At 39.3% G+C, this 21961-nt stretch overlaps 2 protein-coding genes across 2 annotated transcripts in view; one reads left to right on the forward strand and one right to left on the reverse strand.

The window, feature by feature from the left end:
* Ct55 (cancer/testis antigen 55) overlaps positions 1-6818 on the forward strand; it is a 13965-nt gene extending 7147 nt beyond the window's left edge. Inside the window, exons 3-5 of the mRNA XM_021153975.1 lie at positions 2117-2249; positions 4655-4767; positions 6042-6818. Coding sequence (XP_021009634.1) covers positions 2117-2249; positions 4655-4767; positions 6042-6278 — 483 coding nt within the window. The 3' untranslated portion in view covers positions 6279-6818. The remainder of the gene's footprint in view (positions 1-2116; positions 2250-4654; positions 4768-6041) is intronic.
* Positions 6819-11375: 4557 nt separating this feature from the next.
* LOC110287342 (synaptonemal complex protein 3-like) overlaps positions 11376-21961 on the reverse strand; it is an 11819-nt gene continuing 1233 nt past the window's right edge. The window contains exons 2-9 of the mRNA XM_021153992.1: positions 19173-19519; positions 18654-18717; positions 18359-18393; positions 16153-16270; positions 15271-15370; positions 14009-14107; positions 11707-11811; positions 11376-11571 (exon numbers count right to left, since the gene is read on the reverse strand). Coding sequence (XP_021009651.1) covers positions 11530-11571; positions 11707-11811; positions 14009-14107; positions 15271-15370; positions 16153-16270; positions 18359-18393; positions 18654-18717; positions 19173-19506 — 897 coding nt within the window. The 5' untranslated portion in view covers positions 19507-19519 and the 3' untranslated portion in view covers positions 11376-11529. The remainder of the gene's footprint in view (positions 11572-11706; positions 11812-14008; positions 14108-15270; positions 15371-16152; positions 16271-18358; positions 18394-18653; positions 18718-19172; positions 19520-21961) is intronic.

Here is a 21961-nt window from a genome sequence, read left to right on the forward strand (position 1 = left end):
AATATCAAGTGGCCTCTCTTACCAGTGATGGCCGACTAGGCCATCTTCTGCTACATATGCAGCTAGAGACACGAGCTCTGGGGGTACTGATTAGTTCATATTGTTGTTCCACCTATAGGGTTGCAGACCCCTTCAGCTTCTTGGGTACTTTCTCTAGCTTCTCCACTGGGGGCCCTGTGTTCCATCCAATAGCTGACTGTGAGCATCCATTTCTGTATTTGCCAGGCACTGGCATAGCCTCACAAGAGATAGCTCTATCAGGGTCCTGTCAACAAAATCTTGCTGACATATGCAATAGTGTCTGGGTTTGGTGGTTGTATATGTTGAGTCTTCTTAAATTAGCTTGGGGACTGGAAACATGGCTCAGCAATTAAAAACACCTGTTTTTGCAGAGGACCAAGGTTCAATCCCCAGCCCCACATGGTTTCTCACAACCATCTGTAACTCCAGATCTGGGGGATCTGATAACCTCTTCAGGTCTCTGCTTTTGATCTCTGAAGGCACCCGGCAGGCTCATGTCAAGTCAAGCAACTGGTATGTGGTGCGTTTAGCTCTGCCCGCTTTCAAATGATCATTTCAGTTGGGCTTGTTACCTGTTCAGCCACCATCCCCCTTCCACCTAAATAACCAACTGCTCTCTATCAACTGTGCATTTGACCTGGGGAAGAGGCTAGAGTAGGCCAGGGAAGACTGCTGTGGGTTAGGGAGATGGCTTTGTCTATGCAGCTACAGGAAACACTCTTCCCTGCTAGGTAAGGCTTTCCAGATGTGTCTGTGTGAGGAAGGAGTGCCCACACCCCCATAAGTAACCCCTCACCTATGCTCTGTAAGGAAGCCTAATAAACTCACTGACTCCTAAGAGCAAACTCCAGTGGATTCCTGTCTCTGTCATTGGGATCTTAGGGAGGGGGTAGTAGATGTTGTTCACCTATCTCCAAGGGAAGAAATTTTAGCAACAATGGCACACATGCATATCTGCAAGCAAAACACTCATATACAAACTCTAAAATGAGTTTTAAAGTTCACATGCAAAGTAATGGGTTTCATTATGCTGTTTTCATGCTTATATACCATTCCTCTTTGCCCTTCTTCTCCCCTGTCCCCACTGCCCTCCCAGTGTTCACTGTGTGTCCCTTATTTTCCTCCCCTCCCCCTTTCTGTTTTATGTCACATGCATTCTATGACCCTGTCTTTCCCCTGCTCTTCCTCCTGTCTCATGATCCCTTTTCTAGTTCAGTGACTCTCACACATATACACATGTAGATACACAAACACACATAGAGACAAATTCCCAGCTCAGCTTACCAGATAATCTTTGCTTTCACAGCCCAGGTCAAAAATCACTTCCTGAAAACCTTTTCTGTACTTTTAATATTCTTAATCTTAATTCTCTTTTCCTTTGGAAGTCCAGGGACCAGTTTTTAAATTTTTTATCACATGCTATGACTTACTTTGAATTATCGTTTACTCCTTTTTTATTTTTTAATTACTGATAAGTAGAAGCCATATATCTTTTTTGGGGGGGGGATGTTTGTTTTGCGAGACAGGGTTTCTCTGTGTAGCCCTGACTGTCCTGGAACTCACTCTGTAGACCAGGCTGGCCTCGAACTCAGAAATCCGCCTGTCTCTGCCTCCCGAGTGCTGGGATTAAAGGTGTGTGCCAACACCGCCCAGCCATATATCTTTTTTTTTTTGCATAAATACTAGCAGCACATTAAGTCTGGCAGACAGGCAAATAATGGTTTTAGAAGAAAAATTTTAAATTCATGATTGTACAACACAAAGCCTGAGCCCTAATGTAAACTATGGATTTTATAAAGAGTGTTGGTGCTGGCTTATCAGTTATAATCAATGTGAGTATGTGGAAACACACTGTCCTTTCTTCTCAATTCTCAAAATTTACTCTAAAGCTACAGTAAAAATGATATGAAGCTCAAGCACTATTTCACTAGTGCATGCCAATTTATGTGTCAGTTATCTATGATCATTATTTAAACTATTGCTTGAACAATTATTTTAGGATGGGTTTCAGATTTTTAAAAATTTTTTTTTAGCTTTGGCTTGTTCGAAGTAACATTTTAAAGTTAGTTAATTAGTTTGTTTGCTTATTATACAGGTGGAAAATGACCATGATGAAGAACCCTCAGAATCTCACATGAGAATTTTGCTTGCCTCTATCACCTCTCTAGTGGGTGATGCTGACTACAATGATCACGGACTGTACTTCTCTCTAGACATTGCTTGTAAAGGTACAACTCCAATTTTTAAATGTAAAATGAGGTTTCACCCATTTGAAATATTATCAGTTGAGTGTAGGCATCATCTTCAGGGTCACATTTGGAACATGCTGATCTGATGAGAGGGTTTGTGCATTACAATCACTAGGGCAATATACTTGGATGTTTGCATGGAGCAGACTCAGGCCTGTGCTTGTTTGGCAAGGGTTCCATCACAGAGCTGCATTCCCAGTCCTATACTTGGCACTTTTCAGCTTCACTTCAATATGTGAAGTGTACCATTGGAGTTTGAAAATAATGTGTAGCAAGGGACACAAAGGGCTCATGCTATCATTTGTTACATCTTTGTTTGGGTACACTAATATTTGTGTAACTTTTTATTTATATAGATATTGAATTTGTATTCTAACACCATTACACAAATGAAAAGAGACTATTTCATAATGCTTCAAATGCTTTAAAATAAGGCTTGGAAATAGCCTGAAAAGCCATGTATATGTGCACTCAGTGTTGAGTTCTATTTGCATTTATCTGATATAACATTTTATTGTTTTTATATCTAAAGCAGGGACATGATCATTTAAAGAGTCTATTGGATTTTAATTTGGTTTAAGAGAGAGTTCTAAATGTTGAAGGCAGAGGAGAAAATATAGAAGGCTTCACTAAACCTTGCTTATTAAGAGCTCATAGTATCATTGGGACTCAGAGACAGACCTGTGAATCCATTAGACTTAGCTGAAGAGAATAAACATTGGGCAAAAGCAGTGCGAGGGAGAATCAGAGAAGGCTAACTGGGCTGTGTGTACTGCGCATGCAGAACTTTATACGCTGCCACCTTGTGCCTTTAACGATCAAGATGGAGACCAAGACAAAATGAAAAATAAAAGTTTTATGCATAATGAAATGTAAATCTCATAAAATATAAACCTAATGAAATTTAAACTTGTTATCTTTATTATAACACCTGCCTGCCCCACACCTCGAGACAGGGACTTGCTATAGTCCAGTGTTTTGTCTCAAACTGTTAAAATCACACCCTCTTCTTGTCTCGGCTTTCCAGTACCAAGATGAACTCATAGTCAGGTGCCATTTAACTTGGATAAAAATGACCTTGTCCCAGCTACACAAAAGTGCTTTCTAGTTTAATTTTCTTGGGTGTAAAAACTTCAACTTGATATTGGTTGTTATCTCAGGAACTCTCCAACAATAACTGCTTGGTGTCTAGGATGGTAGAACATTTTCCCTCAGAAATTCTCAGTTTTCAGAGGAAAGGGTCCTTGTGATTGGAAAGTTCCAAAGACAATTTATTAGCCTGTCCTATACCAACAGGAAGTTGTCAACAACAGGAAGGCTGCTAGAAAATATTCTTAGAGTGGAAAGGACTCGGACATGTTTACAGTGCAAAGGATATGACTAAAGGTGCTGAGGAGAGCAGGAAGAAATGATGGAGTCAGGTCCCTGAGCTATAAATAGAGGATAGGACCCAAGGCATAGGTGGAGCAGCTTACTTCTGTGAAATAGGGTTAGTCATAGTAGCAGACTGTTCTTGGGGAAGAAAAGACTGTGGCTATAAAAGGTGGTACTGATCCCTAGCACTAGGGACCCATCTTAAAGGCCTCAGCCAGTCGTGTCTATAATTGTCAGAATAAATGCTATTGAATGAATACTGGGAAACCCATTACTATTTTTATTATCACTGTGTTGCTCGAAATCAAATCTGGTTCTTGCCCATGCTAACTAAGCTACAACCTCAATAATTTCTTCAAGGAGAAACTAAAAGAATGGAAAGAAGAAAAAAGTCATCATGTTTTGCCCTAAACTGAATATGAGTAATGAATATGTTATTTCCTTCCTATTTATTGTGCAGGTTATTTTACTGCCTCGTGCTGTTCCAGACACTGTTTTTTTTTCCACTTTTATCTTTTTAAAATGTTATGTGTATGCGAGAGAGGTTTGCCTGCATGTATGTGTACAGTACTGCTCACATGCCTACAGAGGCTCTAGAGCTGGAAGTTACAGGCATCTCTAGCCTCCATGTGGGTGTAGAAACTCTGAACACAGACACACTGCAAGAACAGCAAGTACCTTTAGCTGAAGAACCACCTCTACAACCCTCATCGTTTACAAAACAGTGCCTCTATTTATGTGGATGTATGCTTTTGTGCAAGTGTATGCCACATGTATGTGGGTACCCACAGAGACCAGAGGAATCCACAGATAAACCAAAGGTGGCTGGGGACACTGGGAGGTGAACCTGAGTTCATTGCAACAGCAATAAAATCTCTCCAACCCTAGGGTTCTAAATGTTCAAAATGTACTTTATGTGTAACAGAAACTGTGTCAGGGCTAACATTCCAGGAAATGGTGAAATGTCACATTGCCTCTTCTAACTTGAGTTCCTTCCATGACTGTTACAGATTTCAAACCTTATAATGGTGACCTGGTAGAAATTGAATTTTCTGATGAGCAAGACACCCAGAGCAGAAGGGCCATCTTGGTGAAGCCTTTGAAACATTGCCATTTAAATGAGGTAGTTTCTGCGAGCTGCACTTGTTTTTGTTTCTGCTTCTCTTTCCTTTGGTGATCATTGTATTTTGCTGCTCAGGAGTATATTACAAGTGTTAGGAAACCAAAAATAAATGCTTTGCCATATAGGTAGATGGAGGAAGATGCAGAGGCCCATCGCTAAACATCAGGTAGAGCCCGTAGACTGTGGTGGAAGAGTGGGGGATAGAAGTGAGCAAATTGGAGGGGTCAAAGACACCACAAGAAGAAACTAACCTGGGCCCACGTGGGCTCACAGAGACTGAACCACCAACCAAAGAGCATACAGGGCTGGACCTAGGCCCCCTCCACTTTTATAGCAGATGTACAGCTTTGTATTCATGTGGGTCTCCTTACAAGTGGAGCAGGGACTGTTGTCTCTGTTCCCTACCATTTGATCCCCTTCCCCCTACCTGGACTGTTTGGTTAGGCCTCAGTGGGAAAGGATGTGCCTGGCCCTGCTAGTACTGGATGTCCCTGGTCCTACTGGTACCAGATATCCCAGGGTTGAGTGGCAGTCAAGTGGGGCTCCCTTTCTCTGAGAAGGAGAAAGGGCACTAGGGAGGGATTTAGGAGGGGTGATACAAAGAGGAGAGGAGCTGGGGGGCTCTGGGATGAGGGTGTAAAGTGAATAAAAAATACTGTAATTCTCAAAGGAATTGATGAGACTAATGTAGTACATAATGATAAAAATTGCTTGTCTGGGAAACATTAGAGTGTTCTAAGAGCAACAAAAACAACANTCAGGTTTCTTGGAATTGTTAAGAAAAATGGGTGGAGTGTCACTTGACTCCTCACTAGCATGTGAGTATGATACGGGTAGGAAAAACTGAAAATGAGTTGGCTGGCATTTGTTTTGCACCATCAGAAAAATGAAGGATATGCTTCTAAGGCAACAGAGGAAGCAGAGGAGAAGGTTAACAACACATTCCTTTCTCACTCTTTTCTTTTCAAGCAATCAGCCTTAACTAACAAGTTCACACCCACTGTGGGTAATTATATAGAAAAAAAATTCTCTCAGTGGAGACCTGGTGCCCATCCCCAGAGACTGCTTTGATCTTTTGAGGTTTAACCTAGGTGGGGAGGTAGGGGTGCGAGTGGNAGATGGTGTTTACACAACACCTAGAGTTGCTAAGCTGCAAAGCAGGATGGGAATCTGTGGTGGAATCCAGGAGTCTGCTGCTTAGGGCCAGAGAGAAGGGCAAAGTCTATGACCATGATTATCTATACTTATTGCTGCCATCTTTTTTAAAATTACAGGTCCGTGTTACCAGAACAGATGGAAGCACTGGGGTGTTGGAAGACACCATCTTTTTCACCTTGGATTCTCTTAAACTTCCTTCTGGATATGTGCCGCAACCAGATGATGTTGTCAATGTGGTTGCAGTGCAGAGCATGCAATCCAACTATTTCTGGAGAGCAGTTGCAATGACCCCATACAAGTATTGTAGGAACCAAACCCCTGTGTGCCTTCTTCAGTGTTACTTGTATGGGTAATGAAGGGCCTGGTTTAATGCAATAGTTTGTAGAATAGGAATAGCAGCAGTAAGCCAAAACACATGTAAAATGCATTTTTTTCTTCTTGGAAATGCCCTGGTAATTTTGTTGCAAGTATGGACTAACTTTAGGAAGGTACCTGATCTACTGGAAAACATCCCCAAATTTTTGTTTTTGTTTTTGTTTGTTTTTTGTTTTGTCCACAGCAAAGAAACAACACTGCATATTAGGTTAAATTCTGTTTTTTTTCCAAGGTCAGAAATCCTGCTAGTGGCTTTGTTTATCCCTTGAGAAACATGCAGAGGGAGGCCAACAAGTGAATGTGTGTAATTTAAAGTCACAGATGCCTTCAATTTTGAGTTCCCTTTTGCTGTGTACAGGGTTTACTTTTCCCATGAAATTTTTCATTTTCCATTATCTACTCAGTTTGCTAAATTTAATATTTTTTTCTAGTAGAACCCATCCTCCCATGTTAGAATGCCAAAGCCATATACACAGGGTGGTTGTTCATACCTTCAATAAAGCTGTTGTCTGAGCATCAATACTGTTTACCTGTAGTTAATTTGCCGGTCAGTCTCTAGGAGTAAAATTGTTTTTTTTTTTTGCTCGTGGTTTTTTTTTTTTTTTTTTTTTTTTTTTTGAAACAAAAGCATTGTTGTATGGGGTGTGCATCATTTTCCATGATCCCCTTTGAGAGGTAGGTACTGCCTAGCTACAGGCAAGAATCAAAGCAAATCCAAATACTATGAAGGAAGGGAAGTTTCTTTTTTAAAAAAAATTTTATTAGATATTTTCTTTATTTATATTTCAAATGTTATCCACTTTCCTGGTTTCCCCTCTGAAAACCCCCTATTCCCTCCCTGCTCTGTTCACCAACCCACCCACTCCCACTTCCTAGCCCTGGCATTCCCCTATTCTGGGGCATAGAGCCTTCACAGGACCAAGAGCCTTTCCTCCCATTGATGGCCGACTAGGCCATCTTCTGCTACATATGCAGCTAGAGCCTCAAGCTCTGGGGGTACTGGTTAGTTCATATTGTTGTTCCTCCTATAGGGCTGCAGACCCCTTCAGCTCCTTGGGTCCTTTATCTAGCTTCTCCATTGGGGACTCTGTGTTCCATCCAGTGGATGGCTGTGAGCACCCACTTCTGTATTTGCCAGGCACTGGCAGAGCCTCTCAGTAGACATCTATATCAGGCTCCTGTCAGCAAGCTCTTGTAGGCATCTGTAATAGTGCCTGGTTTGGTGGTTGTTTATGGGATGGATCCCTAGGTGGGGCAGTCCCTGGATGGTCATTCCTTTAGTCTCTGCTCCACACTTTGTAACTCCTTCCATGGGTATTTTGTTCCTGGAAGGGAAGTTTCTTAAGCTGGAGACTGTTCCCAGGATCCCACTGGTCTACCCCATGAGATTCCTTGATTTTTTTCTTAGCAGCATGTACCCAGGTGACTGCCATGTTGTGAAGCCTATGGAAAGTAACAGTGGGCTCTAACACTGTCCCTAAGAGTCACTAGTTTACCATATGCTCCTGGCCCTGAGTAAGCTTGATTATGAATTTGCTTTGTATTTCTAGTAAGCACTCCCCATGGTCCTATGGGTTTTACTCCACTTTGTCATTAAGATCATAGGAGTGAACTGGTTCAATTTTAAATAAATTCTTAAAAACTATGTTTTATGGATCAGGCTGTGATCTAGACATTGGAGTGGAATGAAAAGCACACACGTCCAGGTTTTACCGGACCTTGGCTCATGTCACTGTTTCTTAGGTTCCTAACCCCATGAATATTTGGCAGTAAGCTATTCCTACCCAGATACTTTCACTTATATCCTTAACCAGTGTACTGTACTACATAATATGTACCCCTTTATTTAGTTGCTCCCTAAATTGCTATTTTGGAAGGTTTGGAGATTTAAGAGACTGAATGTTTGGCTGCCCAGATAACAATTGGCTGTTTACGTGGTGGCGTTAACATTAACGTAGCTCCATTCTTGCAGTAAGGTATACTAGTCAACAAGACAGTCACAGACAATGCCTACAATATACTCTTACACAATACAGGAATGTCTCCAGCATGCGACACAACTGTCCGGGGGTTCCTTTGGGAAAGGCCTTATTACCTACCTGGGGGCAATGTCACATGAAGGGTGTGGTAGGGACATAGCAAACAGCTTTTTAAAAAGTTGCCATTTAGGTCAGTTCAGTAGAGGAAAAGAGGAAGGTGGGCTTGCTGAAGAAGGTGTATTTTCAAAGACATAGGCTGCCCATATGCCATATGTCTGGGGATTAGTTAGGGGGTAAGAAGCATGTACTTTATATATATTAACAGGCACAGTGAAGAAAGATAATATACCTTAAAAGGAAAAGCATACTTCTGTGAATTAGGAACACTGAGAACACTCTGAACTACTTATTTCATCTCTGTAACTATCAGTAACTTGAAACATAAAGAATTCCTTAGAAACTTGATCAGTATTTAAAATTTCTATTTCATGTTGGAAATACAGCCCTGTAGAAAATGAGGCAGGAAAACAGGGCCAGCCACACATGACCATGAGTCATAAGGAGATTACAATAACCTAAAAAAAATAAAAAAACATCCCTTTGACTGCCCTAAGGATTGTACAAAACCCTTCCAGCAAAGCATATTAATCACACGAACAGCCAACCAAGGTCCCACCCTTTAGAGAACCTTTACTCTCCCTTTTGCAAATAAAAAGCACCTGGACACATCAAATGGGGTTCTTGAGCCACACACCTACTTATTCAGGCCCTTCCTGTTCTGTACAACAGAGTTTATGCTTTTATTTTTTACTTCTAATAAGTCTAGCCTCTAGCTACTACTACTACTACTACTACCACCATGTGCTTGCTCACTTCTTAGCGATGAAAGGAACCTGGCCTTTATGTCATGGGTGACCTGAGAGATTCCCTCCAATACAAGACATTAGAAGGATCCCAGAACCACATACACACAAAGGAATGAAACCGTTCTCTTAATCTAATTATGCACTAATGGTGAAAGACTAATTTCTTTCTATATAAGCTATACAAGTTTAGAAAAGGACAACTTATACATGTTTTTTTTTTAAGTTGGAGAACATTCACTATATGATGAGAGTGGGTTATATAAGACAAAAACAGAAGAATTTAAGGAGTTGTTTTAAATGCTTCATTGAGAGCAATGCTAACTACTAATTCCAAAAATATGTTAAAACTTTCACATTTATTAAACCACATTTTTGTTAAGTTTCTCTGTAAAATGATTTTTGTTTGTTTTGTTTTTTGTCTTTTAGAGAAAGGGTTTCTCAGTGTAGCCCTGGGTGTCCTAGAAGTTGCTCTGGAGTCCGGGCTGGCCTTAAAACTCAGAGCCATTTCCCTCTGCCTCCCCACTGCTGGGATTAAAGGTACAAACCAAGGCCTCTTGGCTCAAAACACACGTCTTAAAAGTCAAGTTATTAAACTGTTCATATTTGATCATGAATGTAAAAATGAAACTTGGAAATAGTTGATAACATTAATATTCAAGCATTTGGAATGCTATTCTAGGAAATTTATTGTTTATTTTACATTCAGACCACAGGTTCCCCTCCCTCCTCTCCTCAGTTCCTGTCTCTCCCCCTCCTCTTCCCCCAATCCACTCTGTTTCTCTTCAGAAAAGGCCAGGCCTCCATGGATCTCCATCTGCCATTGTATATATCAAGTTGCACTAAGACTAGGCACCTCATCTCCTATTAATACCAGACAATGCAATAAATAGGAAGAAAGGATCCAAAGGCAGGAAACAGAGACAGCCCCTGCTCCCACTGTTAGGAGTCCCACTAGAAGATCAAGCTATACAGTTGTAACATAGGTGCAGAGGGTCAGGGTCAGGCCCATGCAGGCTCTCTAGTTGTAGGTTCAGTCTCTATGAACCCCTATGAGCCCCTATGAGCCCAGGTTAGTTGATTCTGTGGGTTTTCTTGTGGTGACCTCCACTCCTCTAGCTCCTAAAATCTTTCTTCCCCCTCTTCCACAGAATTCCCCAAGCATCTGTTTCCATCATTTGGAAATTTATCTTTAAAGACAGATATAGCCTGGCATGGTGCGCACACCTTTAATCCCAGCACTCGGGAGGCAGAGACAACATCCTTTAATAATAAAAACTAGCTGAACTCATGATAACATTTTTAAAGTTTTGAGACAGGGTTTCACTCTGTAGCCCTGGCTGTCTTGGAAATTGTTTTAGGTAGATCAAGCTGGCCTCAAATTCAATAGATCTGCATGACTCTGAGTCCCGATGCCGGGAGTAAAGGCATGTACTTCCATGCCCTGCCTTCATGTTAAGTATTACAATTTCATAATCATGATAATCATTACTAAATCCTACTAAGGACACATGCTACTTAACAGCAGACCAATCCCAATGACATTCTCATGGCCCGTGGAAATGAAATTTGTAATGTCTTAAAACTAATGTGTAGGCAAGGCATGCTGGTACATGCCTTTAATCCTAGCATTTGGGAAACAGAGGCAGTTTGAATATATGAGTTTGAGTCCAGCCCGGTCTACATAGCAAGTTGCAGGCCAAACAAGGCTGCATAGCAAGACCTTGTCTCAAAAAACAAAAACAAAGCAAACCCTAGTATATATAGTCAGCTTGATGTCTTAACTGTTTAATGCCAAGACATTAACTCAAGCTCTTTGATACATTTTCTTAGAATGGGCTAAGCAATTTAGTAACTACATAAAATGGACTGAAGGGGTTCTCTTTAAAGAACCATGTAAACTAGGCATAGTGGTGCCTACCTGTCGTGTCCGGTGCTTTGGAGGCTGAGGTTCAAGGACTACCTGAGATTATATCTAAGTTTCTTTTTTGGTTCAATGTTAGACACCATCATGGCAAACATGGTAAGACCTTGTCAGAAAAATAAATGAAATAAAACCAATGTAACGTTCTATACCTGAACTTTGTGCCTTTGGGAGTGATAAATATACTAAAGTCAATATCCAAACTTTAATCATTTTTACTGATAACAACTCAACAGTGTCATACAAAAATTCACTGTATTATAAAAAAAGAGGCAAATCCTTGACATACAGGAATAGTTGGTACTAACATAACTGGATTTTATTCTAAATAAATGACAAGGGAGACAAACTAATGACTAATGATCTCATCATTTATCCTAGTACTTGTCTTCAAGCATGGCTCCTCGCTGGCATTTGAACTGTATCACTTCAGTTTAAGTTCCTTCTTCAAAAATTCTTCCCATCAAAAGTGCATAGACTGGTCGGCCTTTGCCATCTCCTCATCCTGTAATTCAGAAAAGAGGGAGAGGGGGAGGGGGAGGGAGAGGAGAGAGAGCAAGGATATTTTATTTTAGTGGTACTTATCCACTAGGAAGTGCTTTCATTAATTCATTTTTTTCAAGTTTGAAATACAACTTACAGATTCTCTCAAAATTTTTTTCTGCAGATCATTAATTTCATCCTTAAGTTCATTTTGTGTTCTAGTAAGCAGAACATCATTCCTGTTCTCCAGGTCTTCCAATTTCTAAAATACAAAAGACTAGTTTATTCTTATGACATTATCTTTTCACCTCAAGTTGTAAATTTTTCAAATAAAATTTCAAAAGTGAATTTTAAATATTGAAGTAATACACATTATTTCAAGTAAAAAAAAAAAAAACTATCCAATACAAAAAGACCCAAATTCCTACTGTTGAGATGTAAAGTAACTCAGACATGAGCCAAATATAATTATAGAATATCCAATGGCACTCTCTGCTCAAGAAATGGTTTGAGGGAATATTAAGACAGGGAGAGGAGAGGGGAGGCTTGGGCACAGGATCCCAAAGTTCCCAAGCACAACTGGAAGGACTGAGAGCCTGAGAGCTAGCCTGTGGAATACATACACTTTTTCTCAAAGAAAGGAAAATGAAAAATAGAGAAACAAAGCAGGATCCTCTTAGCAAGCATCATAATTGTGAATAGTTCTAGTAATTTTCTGAAACATCAGGCTACAATCTACTTAAGATCAAAAGTCAGTGTGACCTAATGTGACATGAATTTACTAAAGGGAAAAATGAAATCCTTTTTCAAGTAATTAATAGCAAAATTTCTATTTCTGTTTTGTAATACAGTATTTCACTATATTAACCAAGCTACCTTCCAACTTTCCATCCATCCATCTCACCAAGTTTCTTTGGCACTAATAATGTATGCATGTGCTACCCATTTAAAATGATACTTTAAATCTTTTCTAATAATTTTCCAGTGAGAAAAATCATCAACCAAGTGACAAATATCATGTTAAGTACTATGGAAAAATTAAAGATGATAATACATAATTGTTCCCGTTTTCCAGAGAAAATAAAAATTTAAATGGAAATAACACAAAAACTGTATTGGGAATGATAATGCAGCTTCCTATAAATATAAAGTACAAAGTGGGAAATGCTTCCAGTTTGTGTAACAAAGGAACCAATTTGAATTAATGAAAAGGAGTTAAAAAATATTTAAGTGAAGGGCAGAGTAGTATATCCAGACAGCAGATACAGAGAAAATGATTATGTAGAAAGGTGTGTGTGCTAATGCACAATTATGATAAATGTAACCTCAAAAGAGACTCATGTCATGGGGCATCTTCAGAACAGAAAATGAGAAGTTAGTAGATGTATAGGAAAATGGACATGTTTTAAAAATATAATATGACAAGGCTTTGAAGCACTGACTGAAGAATAAACAGTTTTCATAGTACAAGCAAATGATCATATGAACATTAAATAGCATGAGCTATTTATGAAATACGAGTTTAATAAATAATGAGGTACTATTGAGATAAAAAATGGTAGAATTCTAGTATTTACTGAATGTGAAAACATGGGCTATGGAAAAATTTAAAATTATACTAAAGTTCCTAACTAATAGTAGTATCTGGTGATATTATCTAGAACATACTTCTATTGGTACCAGTCAACAAATTGTTTTCAGGGAACAGTAGAGAAAACTGGAAAGAACTGTATTTGAAAACACACAAAATAACTGGTGTAGAAGTTAAAGTTCTTTAAAATACTTATTTTAAAATTTTTGTTTATACCTCAATTTACCAGCATGTCCTTAATTCTCAGGCAACAACTTTTAACCTTTATTAAATTCTGAGCTAACATTATAAATTAACATATAAAGTTATTTTAGCCACTGCAATTAATCATTCTATGATCTAACACACCAGAAGGTATTCCCTACTAAATTTCAAAAAAGGCTTTAACTGAATTTGGCTCCTTCCTGAGGCTGGAGAGATGACTAGGCAGTTAAAAGTACTAGCTGCTCTCTCAGAGGACCTGGATTTCATTCCTAGTACCCACAAGGCAGCTTGCAACTTTAACTCCAGTTCCAGGGCATCTTTTGCCTTAAATAATTAAGATTTATTTCAAGCCTTTCCTATTTAATATATACTGGGATACAAAGAGAAAGACCATAGAAATGATATGCAGTCTTTCTCTTTTTAGTTAAGTAAAAAAACAATGACTAAACTTGAAATATGGCTATACTACATGTCAAATATGTATCTATAGGAAATTCACAACTTACCATCTTCTGTCTTTAATAACTGTCATGCAACCATTCGAATGCTACATATATCTAATTATCACGTCAATTAGAAACAATTCATTCACAATGGAAATTATTATTGTCTGGAAAAATGTGCAATTTATTTTAAGGAACATAACGTTATCATGCAAACATACCTGTAAGAATTGTTCATGTATTTCTTTAATTGTTCTAATTCTCTGGTTCTGAACAAATCTAGCTCGTTGAAAAATCTTCTCCTGTTGCTTAAAATCATTCTACAAATACAAAAGAAAAAAAAACCTGTATTAAGAATTTGGAAAGAGCTGCTTGTTGTTGTGGGTTGCATATGTGTAAGGCAAACGTAGTCCCTCCGGTGCAGCTTAAACCCTAAAACTTTTTTTTATTAGATATTTTCTTTATTTACATTTCAAATGCTATCCCGAAAGTTCCCTAAGTTCCCTATAACACCCCCACTGCCCTGCGCCCCTACCCACCCACTCCCACTTCTTGGCCCTGGCAATCCCCTGTACTGGGGCACATAAAGTTTCCAAGACCAAGGAGCCTCTCTTCCCAATGATGGCCGACTAAGCCATCTTCTGCTATATATGCAGCTAGAGACATGAGCTCAGAGGGTACTGGTTAGTTCATATTGTTGTTCCAACTATAGGGTTGCAGACCCCTTTAGCTCCTTGGGTGCATTCTCTAGCTCCTTCATTGGGGGCCCTGTATCCCATCTTATAGATGACTGTGAGCATCCACTTCTCTATTTGCCAGGCACTGGCATAGCCTCACTCGAGATAGCTATATCAGGGTCCTTTCAGCAAAATCTTGCAGGCATATGCAATAGTGTCTGGGTTTGGTGGCTGATTATGGGATGGATCCCCGGGTGGGGTAGTCTCTTGATGGTCTATCTTTTCGTCTTAGCTCCAAACTTTGTAACTCCTTCCATGAAACCCTAAAACTTTAAATTTAGAAAAACAACACTATTCATTTTTTTTTCGAGACAGGGTTTCTCTGTATAGCCCTGGCTGTCTTGGAACTCACTTTGTAGACCAGGCTGGCCTCGAACTCAGAAATTTGCCTGCCTCTGCCTCCCAAGTGCTGGGATTAAAGGTCCGCGCCACCATGCCCGGCTAGAAAACAATACTATTCTAAACTCAGAAAAAGACATTTTAAGATGACTGCCCTCTGTTTTTCTTTAGCAAACATTATGTCTAAATGAGGCTACTCTTTCACTCCTCACATGCTATATTTTCCCCTTCCTCAGCACTCTAAAATAATCCCCCACACAAGGTAGGAAATTGTCTTCAGGACATCACTCATTCTTGGACATTTCTGTTTCTAAAGAAGCCTGGATGTGTCTCATTCAACTCAAATAGCTTTACCATTCTTACTTAAGCTTTACTTATAATAGATTAATTGCAATGACAATACCAACCACAAGTTTCTCGTGTTGTTCTTGGAATTTCTTAAAATCCTCATTCCATTGCTCAAACAGATTTGCAAATGCCTGAGCAGACTCTTCATTAAGCTGTGCCCTGTAAAACATCATAATGTTTTACCTCATACTATTGTGAAAGCAACATACAATAATAGTGTAACCTCTTATACTATCATGAAATCATTAGAGACAAAATTGAATTGACACACTCTCAAAGTATAAAGAGGAAATAACAGTTAAATATTTTGATGGAAAAGTCAGAAGTAAATTATATTTTTATTGATTCCAGAAGTACCTTTTCCTAAGGTAAATGTCCCTCTCATGAAGCAGTTTTTGAAAACTAGGGAACTTTTATGATATATATCAATTTTCAGAAAATAATATCTCTAAATAGTTTATTTTTCATTTTTTTCTACTGAATGTAGATTCTCACAAAAATATCAAATGATTTACAAGTACAATCATTTCACTAATTTCCTCACTCCCCATTTTGGCACAACCACAATTTAGAATAAAGCAAGATCTAAGTGTTTAATATGTTCAAATTGACCATGCTCTACACTGTCAGCCATAGCGAACTAGCTAACAATTATTAGATTCTATTCATCTAAAATTTATTCAACTAATTTCAAGAGTGAATACCGAGGAGTAATAAACCTCAATTGTTACTTAAATGAGAAAAACGTATTCTTCATTGGCTTCTATGAAGCAACTCTATAAAGGCAGTAAGTAGGTCACACAGTTACCTTCCTAGAGTAAACTCAAGTCAAACTTTTCCACTAAACTCCCAAATAAACAGATGATAGCATTTTTTCTTGAGTGACTTATATCAGTATATATTAAAATTGATATAAACATGGTTCTTAAAGAAAAACTTACATTGCATCTTCATGGGAGTTCCAAACTTCTTTCATTTTCTGCTCAACTCCTTCAAAAGACTGTCTGGCAGTTGTCTCCATTCTTTGTCTCTTAGCACTAAGAGCACGGTTAATGTCAACTATATTAAAAATTAATGTTGATTAGAATTCAATGTCAAAGAAAATTATTTTGTTCCTATATATTCAAATAATTACGAATTTAAGTAATGTACACTCATCAATAGCAAGGACATTTAATACTAATTTTTAAAATGTTGTCAACATGATTGCACACAATTTTCATTCTTTGAACATCTGGTATTTTGAATTTTCAGACCAGGTCTGTTCCATCAGCAAGTTCTATGAAAACATTCCAAATTTCAAACTTTGAAATCTGCAACATTTTTGGTCCTAGTTATTTTTTGCAACCACAGCACAATTAGGCTTTTCTAACTGATGATGTTTGGAGAGATGATAAAAATGAACTAATAAATAAGAGGTAGACATTATCTATTAAAGAATTAAAAAAATTATAAAACATTCTATACTGGAAGAACATACTTACCTGAGTTATTGTTTAAGAAAAAGAAATGAAATAGTTTATTAAAAATAGAATCCAAAATAGGTTATCCTAGCACCTGAGAGGCAGAGGCAGGTGGACCTCTGTCAGTTTCAGGCCAACCAGATCTACAGAGAATTGTATGCCAGCCTGGTCTACAGAATGAGTTCCAGGAGATCCAAAGCCACAGAGAAACCCTGTCACTAAAAACCAAAAAGAAAAGTTAATTTAATTATTAAAATTACTTGTAAAAGAGACTGTCAATGGGAAGCTGCGGCTGTCGTTCAGTTGGTAAGTGCTTGTCTATCGTATCTTCTTAGTATGCTTTGGTTATCCTTTATACTTCATCATGCTTCTATAGGGCATTTTTACCTTAATGTACAGCAAGCAGTTCATACAAAAATTTAAATATCAAATATTCTGTGGTAGCCAGGAATGGTAGTATATACCACTAATTCAGTCTGTAGCCAACCTGTCCTACATACCAGGTTCCAGGCCACCCAGAGCTGCATAGTCAAACTGTGACTCAATAAGGAAAAAAATATTCTTTTTACCAGTTACTTTTAGTAACCATAGCAAAGCTCTATTATTCTATCAATAATTTATCATTGTAGCAGCTAAATAAAAGTGTTTCCTGTTATAAATAGATGAAAGAGATGATCTCAGCAGCTATAATACATAGACGAGACAACAGATTATAAAACATGTACTTCTTCCAAAAAAGTTGATTATATGAGTAATCCTTAAAATCTAATATTAACTATTTTTGTATGTGTGGGGAAGGGTTGGCTGCATTTAGACCAGTGCACCATGAACCTGGCTTCCACTAAGGCAAAAAGAAGACACTGGATCCCTTTGAACTAAAGTTACAGATGGCTGTAAGCCACAATGGGTATGCTGGGAATCAAATTGGATTCCTCTAGAAGATCAGCCAGTGTTCTTAAACCACTGAGCCATTTCTCTGTCTTCTATTAACTTTTAAAAAGAGTACTGTACCCTTGGTTGGGTTTGTCTGTCCCTATAATGCCAACATCTCTGAGGTTAAGTCAGATAATCTACAGTGCTAATGCCAGCCTCATACTAAGACATTCTCAAAACAAAGTAAACAACAGTGACTATTCTCTTCAAGAAAGCTAGTATAACTGATCTTTAACATTGTTCTTAAAAACAGAAGGGTTTTGGCTCATATTTTAAATTTCTTACTGTCTAGCAAAGTTTCACGTTACACAATTTATTAGAATGAAAATAGTAACAAGGAGTTATTTTATAAGCTTAAATTTTATGCTACCTACTCTAAAGGAAGGAATACAGTATAAACCCTAGGAAATAAATTGAATAAAAAAACTAATACAGACAGTAAAAGAAGAAACTGATATACAGAAATAGTACATCACTACATCTGTTCAAAGAAGTATAAGGACTTTTCCTATTTTCTTCTTCTGAAATTCCATTGAAGTCACATGTCTAAAAACATCATTTTTGCTTCTCTCACCATGGAAACATTTAAGGAAGAATATCTATGATGCTAAATCATAAATATTTATGAAAAATCTTATGAAAACAAGGCATTGAACTGCAGATATATAGTACACTGGCTAACATATTTTATGATGATTGTTATGTAGTTTTAAACAATTTTATAAAAATATAAAGATATCCAGAAACATACCTCCAATTCTTCCAAGGATAACCTCCACCTTTTCCCTATGAAGAAACCACATTTTTAAAAATTATTAAAGCTGTTACTGTAGTTCAGTAATACAGCATTTCCCAAGCATGCATAAAACCCTCTGTTGGATATCAAACACTGTTTAATTAAGGATTCATAAGGTAGAATAAGGAGTTTTTCTATTTTCTTCTTGGGAGAAATAGCAAATATTTTATGTATGCTACTTGTTACATAAACAAAGCAAACATTTCTTGAACTGTACATTATTCAACAAAGATAACTTTTAATATTTTACCCTGGATCTGCAAACAGTTCTACAGGACTTCTCTCCCGACATGAATCAGATGTTGAACGCAGTTCTGTTGACAAGGAAAAGAAAAAGAAAAACACTTTTGAAATTAAGTATGTTATTTCAAGAAACTGAAATTAAGCCATGTATGGTGATGCACAATTTTAATCCCATCACTTGAAGGCAGAGACAGGCAGATCTCTGTAAATTTGAGGCCAGCCTAGCCTGCAAAGAGCTCCAAGACAGTCAGGACTGTAACACAGAAAAACCCTGTCTTGAAAAAAAACCTAAAAAAAAAAGAAGAAAAAGAAAAAATTGCAATGAAACAGTATATTTTACATTCTTTCACAGACATTTGGCAACCTAAGGTTTTGTATTAGATACATGAATACAAAATTTTCTTTGATGAAGTTAGATCACCATTCATGGCCATTCATAGAAACTAATTTCCAAGACTATCTTGGATAAAATTAAAATTTACCCCCTGAGGCAGCTTGCCAGCACCCAACATTTGACACCTTGTACCTTCACTCCTCTGCGAAACCATGGGATGCTGAAAGTCATCATCAAAGGAATAAGCTGCTAAATGTTCTTCCTCTGTTGGGGAGCTTTCAAATCCTTCAGGGTCCCCTGGGGTGCTTTCAAATCCTTCAGGGTCCCCTGGGGTGCTTTCAAATCTTTCAGGGTCCCCTGGGGTGCTTTCAAATCCTTCAGGGTCCCCTGGGGTGCTTTCAAATCCTTCAGGGTCCCTTGGGGTGCTTTCAAATCCTTCAGGGTCCCTTGGGGTGCTTTCAGGTTCTCCAGGGTCCTCTGTGATGCTTTCAAATTCTTCAGTGTCCCTTCTTTGACAGGGAAACATAATTGTATGTTTTCTGTTTTAAAGCACAGTAAGAAAAACAAATAAGGAAAACAAATCTTCCAAGCCATTTGAATCCAAAGGCATTATTTAAATTTACTTAGAAAATTATCATATAAAACCAAGATTATCTTATTTGAATAATGTTGGTTTTCTTACCTTAGTGGATCTCAGGTAAACAACTTGTCAATTGTCAATGTAAAAGGAAATTAAAACAAGGTGGTTTAACTTGGACCATGTTTGCACCCATTCACTCAGTGTTCTGAGTTTTATGTACCTTTTTTTTGCTAATTCTTGATAAATTTGAGCAAATATGCAAATTTGTATGTCATTTCAAAGATATATACTGCTGGAAAAAATAGAACATGAGAGTGCCAAATATCTGCTCCTAACAAAATAAATACTAAAAGTGAAAGTTTTATAATACTGGGAATGTAGCTCAACCATGAGGCTCATGCCAGGCCCATACGAAGCCCTTGGTTCTTCCCAAGCACAACCCTATCTCTAAAGTGGAGGAAAGTCTTGGTAAATTAAGACTTCAAGGGCAGAAGCCTGCAACTTTAAGGCCTACCTAAGTTAGACCAGCTTGTGCTGCAATGTAAGATACTATCTTACAAAAGTAAAACAGAAAAAGCTCAATGTGGTGATCCGTGCCTCTAATCCCAGGAACTTTAAGGCCAGAGACTCACCAGTTTGAATCTATGTTGGCTGTACAGTAATAGCTGTTTCTTCCCCATTCTCGGCCATGCCCTCCCCACTCACTTCTGTCCCTTTCTATTTTCTTTGTTTTTTTTTCTCCCTTCCCCAATTTGGACTCCACCTGTTCTGCAGTTCCCCCATAGCCCAAACTCTACCAGGGCCCCTAGAAACCCTCTTTCCTGGCCCTTTTGCCACCCCTAGTCCCCCAACTCTATTTAGCTTCAATAGCTCTGAGGCCCCACACTCCTGATTCACCCCTAGTTCCTTCCTTGCACTGTGCTCCTCCTTGACATTAGCTCCTATATGCTTTTATTCCTTCAAATCCGCTTCAACGGCTAAGGATTCACACTCCCTATTCAATCTAGCCTGTTGTTGCTCTCTGGGTTCTTCTTACTCCATCTCTCTCCAGCTACTCTGTCCCTCCAATCTCTTCTCAACTCCCCTAACCCACTAGGTCTTCCTTCCCCTACCATCTCCCCAGTTTCACCTCACCTCACACACACCCTTTCCATTCCTCCTCATTCCTTTCCCCTCCCCACTAATTTCTCCCTGGCTCCTCTTCTCTCTTAGTTTTTCCCTGCTTCAAACAACTCTCAGTTCCTCCTTTCTCTATCTCATCCCCCCAGGTTCTCTTTCCCACAAGCTCTTCCCAAACCCTTAGCTTCTCCTCACCCTAGTTCCTCCTTGTTTCTAGGTGCTCCTCCCCTAAACCTCCCCCAGCCCCTCCCCAAACCCCCAATCTCCTCCTCATCTGTATTCACTCACTATCCAGGCCCTCACCCTGTCCCTCAGAAACCACTACCCAGCATCTTCTAATCCCTAAGACCTCCCTAGACCCCAACTATAAACCCATCCCAACTGTATTTCCTCCTTGTTACCCACACTTTCTCGGCATATTCTCACTTACAGCCCCTCCCCAGATCATCCTCACATCACAGCTCCACCTTGCTCCTAACCTTCACCCAGCTCCCCCTTACTCTTAACTTCTCCCCATCTCCTTCTAACCTTCTAGCTCATCTTCACCAATAGCTGCTCCCTTGCTTCTAGTCTCTCCCCAGGTATTCCTTGCCCCATGCCCTCCTAGCTTCTCCAACCTTCTAACCCATTCCCAGCTTCTAACCCATTCCCATTGTTTCTTACATCTGCCCAGCTCCTCACCGTAGCCCCCTTCTGAGCTCATCCTGATCCCAACTCCTTACCAGCTTCAACTCACACCCAGCTCCTCCCCATTCTTAGCTCCAGTAGCTCTGGGTCTCTTATTTCTTCCTTGTTCCTCACACCTCCTCAGGTCTTCCTCATCTTTGTCCCTGCCCAGCTCCTCACCCTGTGTTCCTCCTTGCTTCTTACCTCTCCCCAACTCTTCTTAATCCAATATTTCTAGCCAGATCCTCCCAACCCTAATTGTTTCTTGTTTCTAGACCCTTCACAGCTTCAACTAGCCTCAGCTCCTCCAGATACTTGAAGCTCCTTTTTCTTCTAACTCTTCCCCAGTACTTCCTACATCTAGCAAACTCTTCCCCTCTGGGACCTCGGCAGGGCTCCCCACTGCCTCTACCTTCTCCTCTGTGACCACCACCGCCTCCATTTGCCCCGTCGACAACCTCGGCAGGGCTCGCCACCGCCTCCATTTGCCCCGTCGACAACCTCGGCAGGGCTCCCCACCGCCTCCATTTGCCCCGTCGACAACCTCGGCAGGGCTCCCCACCGCCTCCATTTTTCCCTCGGGGACCTCGGCAGGGCTCCCCACCGCCTCCATTTT

Source organism: Mus caroli, chromosome X (genome assembly GCF_900094665.2).
Source record: "Mus caroli chromosome X, CAROLI_EIJ_v1.1, whole genome shotgun sequence".
Classification (NCBI taxonomy): domain Eukaryota; kingdom Metazoa; phylum Chordata; class Mammalia; order Rodentia; family Muridae; genus Mus; species Mus caroli.